Source organism: Chlorocebus sabaeus, chromosome X (assembly GCF_047675955.1).
Source record: "Chlorocebus sabaeus isolate Y175 chromosome X, mChlSab1.0.hap1, whole genome shotgun sequence".
Taxonomy (NCBI): Eukaryota; Metazoa; Chordata; class Mammalia; order Primates; family Cercopithecidae; genus Chlorocebus; species Chlorocebus sabaeus.
In genome coordinates this window covers 144,515,825-144,523,267 of record NC_132933.1, presented here as the reverse complement: position 1 = coordinate 144,523,267, position 7,443 = coordinate 144,515,825, and the positions used below count along the sequence as shown (strand labels likewise).

The following is a 7,443-nucleotide window of genomic DNA, read 5'->3' as shown; positions in this document are numbered from 1 at the left end:
GCATTTCTCAAAAGAAGACATACAAATGGCCAGCAGGCATATGAAAATATACTCATCACGAATCATCAGATAAATACAAATCAAAACCACATTACAATATCATCTCACCCCAGTTAAAATGGCTTTGATTAAAAGGACAGGCATGAAAGGATGCTAGCAAGGAGGTGGAGAAAGGGGAACCCACCTTGTACACTGTTGGTGGGAATGTATATTACTGTAGCCACTATGGAGAACAGTATGGAGTTCCTCAAAATCCTAAAAATAGAACTACTATATGATCTGAGTATTCCACTGCTGGAATACTTGCTCACGTGTATTGCAGCACAAGTCACAATAGCCAAAATATGGATTTAGCCTAAATGCCCATTAACGGACAAATGGATAAGGAAAATGTGGTATATGTACACAATGCAATATTATCCAGCCATAAGAAGAATGACACACTGTCATTTGCAGCAATATGGGTGGAACTGGAGGCCGTTATGTTAAATAAAATAAGCCAGGCACAGAAAGACAAATATTACATGTTTCCATTCATGTATGGGAGCTAAAAAGTGATTCTCATGAAGATAGCAACTATAGTGATAGTTACCAGAGGCCAGAAGGGGAAGGGGGGATGAAGGGGAAATAAAAGAATATAAATATATTTATTACCACTGAACTGCACACTTACAAGTGGTAAAGAGGGTACATTATATATGTATATTTTACCTCGATAAAAATAAATTTTAAAAACCAAATCACTTTCTTCTCACCACTTACTGCTGAATTATTGCTGGAATAATGAATTAGTACTACAGGTAAGTCATGTACCTAAGTAAGTAGTAAAATAGGGACAACAAGAATAGTTCAGTGGAATGTAGAACATAGGGAATCTAGTCTGGTCAGATATAATTTTGTTGGTGTTGAGTTAATATACAAGTTCTACTTAACTGGGCTTTCCCATGAAACTGGTTACATAGAAACAGCTAACAATCATTACAATACCAAGTGAACCTGATCCTGAAAATCATGTTCTTTGCAAGTCTCAATTATTGGTTTTAGTTGAGATAAGAACTTAAAAGGATAGCTGCTGAGTGTTACCCAGGAAAAAAAGTTACATAGAATAACTGGAGATAGCTTGAATATCTATGTGATGCCAGGAAAAAGGAAAATCCTTCCTCACCATTCGACTATTTTTTGTTGGAATAATAAATTACCACAGACATCTGGTGGTAAACATGTAATTAGCAACCTAAAGATAGCTAGAATTAGCCAGACCAAGTAACTGATCCCAGAAGCTGAAGATAACCGGCCTATGCCAGGGAGTTCAATAACCGTTTTCCTCAATGCAAAATTCCAACCTCATGTTAGAAATATTACCTCATACAGTAAATATCTACTTTATCCAAGTGAGTAATTAACTAGAAATAACTACACGAAACCAGTATCTGGAATAAAATTCTTCTCAATACTACTTCTTATGTCTCTGTGACATAAAGCTAAACATTTAGTGGTACCTAGGCAAACAGCTGAATAAACAACTAGCAATTACTAGGAAAACTGCTTGAACATAGAAGGTTTAATAACCATTCTAGTCAATTCCGTGTGCTTACTGTTTTAGGATTGTTGATTAGGTGCTATGGATATGGTAACTAGAGTTACCTGGGTAAGAGTTAAATACAGAATCCTTCATAAAACTAGAATAACTGATTGAAGAAAAGAAGTATAACATTGCATTCTCCTCAACATTTCTCATTTCTTCTTGGAGTAATGAGTTCTGTCAATGGTACTAGTACCTAGGTAATTACAAAGCAAAAAATAAGAAGAGATGTGTAGAATAAATATTTGATACCAGAATGGTGAAAAAAAAAAAAACCATTCTTTTCAAATAGAAACTCTAATTTCCTGTGTGATTAATGAGTTACAATTAGTACTGGAGATATCTGTATGAGATGTGGATTTCATTTTGGGGGAGGGGCACATACTCCACAGATGAACTGCTGGGTCATATGGTAGATCTATTTTGATTTTCCAAGGAATGATTATACTGTTTTTCATGACGGCTATACCGATTACATGTCTGTCAACAGCCTGTAAACGTCCCCTTTTCTGCACACCCTAAAAGGGTTTCATTTTCTCCAGATCTTTCCCTCATTACTTTTTTGTTTTTTTGTTGTTGTTGTTGAGACGGAGTCTCGCTCTGTCTCCAAGGTCAGAGTGCAGTCGCGCGATCTCAGCTCACTGCAAGCTCCGCCTCCCAGTTCAGCCATTCTCCTGCCTCAGCCTCCCCAGTAGCTGGGAGTACAGGCGCACGCCACCATGCCCGGTTAATTTTTTGTACGCCATCACTACTCTTTATCTCTTGACTTTTTGATAATACCCTTCCTAACAGGTGTGAGGTGATAGTTCACTGTGGTTTTCTTTTTTTTTTTTTTTTTTTTTGAGACGGAGTCTCGCTCTGTCGCCAAGGCTGGAGTGCAGTGGCGCAATCTCAGCTCACTGCAATCTCCGCCTCCCGGTTCAGCCATTCTCCTGCCTCAGCCTCCCCAGTAGCTGGGACTACAGGTGCCTGCCACCATACCCGGCTAGTTTTTTGTACGCCATCACTACTTTTTATCTCTTGACTTTTTGATAATACCCGTCCTAACAGGTGTGAGGTGATAGTTCACTGTGGTTTTCTTTTTTCTTTCTTTTTTTTCTTTTTTTTTTGAGATGGAGTCTCCCTCTGTCGCCCAGGCTGGAGTTCAGTGGCGCAATCTCAGCTCACTGCAAGCTCCGCCCCCCGGGTTCACGCCATTTTCCTGCTTCAGCCTCCAGAGTAGCTGGGACTACAGGTGCCTGCCACCATACCCGGCTAGTTTTTTGTATTTTTAATAGAGACGGGGTTTCACCGTGTTAACCAGGATGGTCTCGATCTCCTGACCTCATGATCCACCCATGTCGACCTCCCAAAGTGCTGGGATTACAGGCGTGAGCCACCCCGCTCTACCCACTGTGGTTTTCATTTGCATTCTCTGATTATTAATGATGTTGAGCATATTTTCATATACCTGTTGGCCAGTTGTGTGTTTTCTTTCTAGAAATGCCTATTCAAGTCCTTTGCCTATTTGTTAACTAGACTATTTATTTGTTTGCTATCGAGCTGTGTGAGTTCTTTATATATTTTGGATATTAACGCATTATTAGATATATGGTTCGCAAATAGCTTCTCCCAAACCATAGCCTGCCTTTTCATTCTGTTGATTGTTGGCTGTGCAGAAGCTTTTAGTTTCCAGCTTGCTCACTTGCTCTACAAATTTCAGCTTCCTAGACTCCACATTGTGTGAAGGTTTGAGCCACTTACGTAGAGTAAACCGTATCACATATATAATATTATTCATAAATGAATACTATATTATAGTAAATAGATGTTTATGATATACAATATTACACACGCACACACTCTCTCTCACACACACACACAAATATCCTGTTGGTTTAGTTTCTCCTTCTCTGAGGAACCCAGCCTGATACAGATACCCAGCTGAGTCAGTGTGTTTGCTGATCTTGACCTCTGGAAGCTAGTGCTTTAAACCACGAGAATGAAAAATTGTGAGGCACTATGTGGACGCTGGGAGAAGGAAGTGGGATGGAAAAGTTGTTTCATGGCATCCAAGAAGTGAATGGTCCTCAAGGTGTAGCAGAGGAATTGATAGGAGAGAGGGATGATTGACATCTTCGTATAGCCCCAAACCCGTCCCAGTTAGCATGGAGGAATTTTAGGTAGGTGACACAGAAACTGGGTAATGATGGCAGGTGTGGAGAAATAGAATGTACCACTGAGTAGGGGGGGTCCAGGGAACCATATGGCAGAAATACCCTCCCGTGCCACGTGATCTGCCAAAATTGAACATGGGGCGTTTAGGAGGGGTGCCATGTCAGTTTGGGAACTATCCTTAGGCGTGCTAACCCCAATCTCCCTTTCTCCAACCAGCGCACCCTGCCTTCCTCCTCAGATGTCACTCCCCGCCACCTCCCTCAGTCAGGTCGTGCTGGTGCTTTGTGACGTCAAAGGCCTCCCTTCCCGCCCAGGGCTCCCATTGGCTGGGTAGTGGGGTGTTGACCAATCACAGCTCAGGGACGTGGTCGCCTCATTGTCCCGAGACCGCGGGAGGGGTATATACGGGGACCCCAGGCAGCCCGCGGGTGACCGTTGGGAGACGTTGAGCTGTGGAAGATGAGTCCGAAGCCGAGAGCCTCGGGATCCCCGGCCAAGACCACGGAGAGCCGAAAGAGGAAGTCCTCTTCTCAGCAGAGCTGCAGTAGCCCGAAGAAGAAGGTGAGGGACCCACCCAAGCTCCTCCTCGGCTTCCCCTCGCCTCCTTCCTCCCCAGAATCCTCTCCCGGCCTCCCCTGGCACAGCCCCCCAACCCGGCCCGCCGGCCTCTGAGGAAACGTCCCTGTTCCCAGCCTCCTCCATCCTCTTCCCTCAACCAGAGCCCTTCTGGCATCTCCCTGTTGTCCTTCCAGGCTACCAGAGCTGCCAAGAAGGGAAAAGCAGCTCGTGGAGGGAGACGCGGGAAGAAACGGGCCGCGAGCAAGATGGCGGCGGCGGCGACGGCCCCTGAGGCGGGGAGCGGGCCAGTGGCCCCCGGCCCCAGTGACCAGCCCAGCCAGGAGCTCCCTCAGCATGAGCTGCCCCCCGAGGAGCCAGTGAGCGAGGGGACCCAGGACGACCCCCTGAGCCAGGAGACCCAGCTGGAGGAGCCGCTGAGTGAGGGGGCGGCCACCGACTCCCCCATCTCGCTGAGCAGCGACTAAGTTCAGTTCCAGTCGCCAGACCTCAGAGATCTCACCAGCACGGTGGCCCCTGGTGAAGACAATAAAATGAATGTGTTGCAGAATGATCTCAGTGACTCTGTGTTCTCTGATGGTGGGGGGGGGAGGCGGGAAGAGGTGGGGGGTGGGGAGGGAGGGAGGAAGAGGTGGTGTGAGGGGAGGGAGGGAGGAAGAGGTGGTGTGTGGGGAGGGAGGGAGGGAGGAAGAGGTGGTGTGAGGGGAGGGAGGGAGGAAGAGGTGGTGTGTGGGGAGGGAGGGAGGGAGGAAGAGGTGGGGTGTGGGGAGGGAGGGAGGGAGGAAGTGGTGGTGTGAGGGGAGGGAGGGAGGAGGAGGAAGTGTGAGGGGAGGGAGGAGGAAGAGGTGGTGTGTGGGGAGGGAGGGAGGGGGAAAGAGGTGGTGTGAGGGGAGGGAGGGAGGAAGAGGTGGGTTGTGGGGAGGGAAGAAGGGAGGGAGGAAGAGGTGGTGTGTGGGGAGGGAAGAAGGGAGGGAGGAAGAGGTGGTGTGAGGGGAGGGAGGGAGGGAGGAAGAGGTGGGATGTGGGGAGGGAGGGAGGGAGGAAGAGATGGTGTGTGGGGAGGGAGGGACGGACGGAGAAAGAGGAGGTGTGTGGGGAGGGAGAAAGGACAGAAGGAAGGAATAGGTGGTATGTGGGGGAGGGAGGGAAGTGGGGTCCCACAGGGTCGAGGTCAAAGGGACATGTCACAGTTAGCCAGACAGGAGGATAAGGATTGCGTCATGGCTGAGCATTGGAGAAAAGTCTCCCCTTCACGGGATGACTCCGCTTCTTGTAACGTTTGTTTCTTCATGCAATCTTGCTAGCACATACACCAAGTACCAAGAACTGGATTCTACCTACTTAGGTTTCATTGTTAAAATACCTTTTCATTTATAGAAACCGATGGAAGAATCGTCTCCATCCTCTTTCCTTTCAGTGTCCCCTCCCTACAATCTAATATGATTAAGAAAAATTCAAAGTAGAACAAAATCTATCCACCTGAAAAAAGCCTTTTTATTTTTGCGACAGACAAAAAGTACATTTCATATTTCCATACATTAGAAATACACAGGTCTTTTCTATATATAGTAGAATTTACTGTACAAAACATATTTAAATATATGTAAATAAAATAATATACAACTATATTTACTATATACAAAACTATAGATTATATATATTTATATATAATATATAAATACAAATATAGAAATATGAATTATATATTTATATAATATATAAATATATAGACATTATATATACACATGTTCAAAATACATAGGTCTTTTCTATATATACTAGAACCTACTATACATATTTATATATTTATATGTATTTTTACGTTTTTATGTAGAATATATAGAGAGATATTTATATATAAATATACATTTTATGTATAAATACATATATAAAACATTTATATTTATATATTATATATAATCATTTGTTTTAGAAGGTAAGTCATTAGTATTGTTCAAGCATGGTTCTCAGGCAAAAGAAGAAAGGAAATCCTCATTTTAAGAAGAAAAGAGTACAAAATTATCACGATTTAATTTCCAGTTGTTAATAATTACACAGACAGAATAACTCAGGTCCTGTAATCTTATTATGAATAACATGTTAAACTTTTATGTGATTATGAAAATATGAATTTCCATGTAATAAGCTTTTGAGATGTAAAGCACTAACTTTACAGGCAGTTTTCATTTGTTACACAGATTGTTCTTATATCTTTAAAGATGTTAAAATTAATGGTGACTTAGAAGAGATGGTAGCATCATGTGAGAAACAACAAATGAGTTGTGTTTCATCCTTTCCTTGGTGCGGTCAGGGCTTCACTTCATTAGCTTAGGAAGGGATTTCAGAGCTTTGCATGTTGAACTTGTAGCTGTCTCCTATGGAATCCTATGAAACCTAGGATGCAGAAACAGGGCATTGCCCCATGTCCTGAACACCATCATTTTGTGGTGTATTTCTTTTGTATTTCTTATATGGAAATACCATATAAGGATGAGCATGCTTGGTACAACTCAAAGCCTATTTATTTGCAAGGCTGTATTCACCCTGAACAATAAATATCTGTATGTTACGGATGGGAAACAAGCCAGAATGAAAAGCTCCTGCTGTCTTTTAGGAAAGCCTGTTGGCTGTGGTTGTATATCTCTTTCCAAAGGGAAATTGGTGAACTCCCTGCTGTAGTTTTTTTCCATAATGACAGCATAAAAACTGAAATAAACTGAATCTTGTCAGTGGTCACTTTTGGGTTTGATGAATGATGAATATTATGGAGCAACATTGCAGTGTGTTTTGAAATTATACTCAATAATTCATTTTGGGCACCTTATTTTAATGCCGTATTTCCATTCAAGCTCTACAACCCAAAACAGTCTGTGATGATTCTTTCGGCATTTAAAAAAATTATCCATGGCTCTTACACTGGGTTTGTTTCATCACTTCATGGCAGTTGGAGCTTCAACTGCTATTTGTTGGGAACCCATCCTGACTAGCTCTTTCACTGGGGCTTCATGTTTTATTGTGATGATTGGCAGACTTGTGTTTCAGGAATTTTTGGCTTTGAAAAGTTACTATGATTTTGAAATTATAGATGCAAAAATATCACTGAATTTATTTTCACAAACTGTTTTAAT

The 7,443-nt window shown here is 43.0% G+C and overlaps 1 protein-coding gene across 1 annotated transcript; it reads left to right on the top strand.

Annotated features, from left to right (window-relative positions):
• The first annotated feature begins 3,771 nt into the window (after nt 1-3,771).
• LOC119619928 (testis-specific basic protein Y 1-like) lies at nt 3,772-4,862 on the top strand. Its single transcript, XM_073013265.1, has 2 exons — nt 3,772-4,300; nt 4,492-4,862. The coding sequence occupies exons 1-2, from the start codon at nt 4,199-4,201 to the stop codon at nt 4,780-4,782; spliced, it is 393 nt and encodes a 130-aa protein (XP_072869366.1). The 5' UTR covers nt 3,772-4,198; the 3' UTR covers nt 4,783-4,862.
• Nucleotides 4,863-7,443: the final 2,581 nt, after the last annotated feature.

Coding starts and splice junctions, on each gene's coding strand:
- LOC119619928 (XM_073013265.1), top strand. CDS start 4,199: ATGAGTCCGAAGCCGAGAGCCTCGGGATCCCCGGCCAAGACCACGGAG. Junction 4,301..4,491: donor GCAGTAGCCCGAAGAAGAAG/GTGAGGGACCCA, acceptor TTGTCCTTCCAG/GCTACCAGAGCTGCCAAGAA.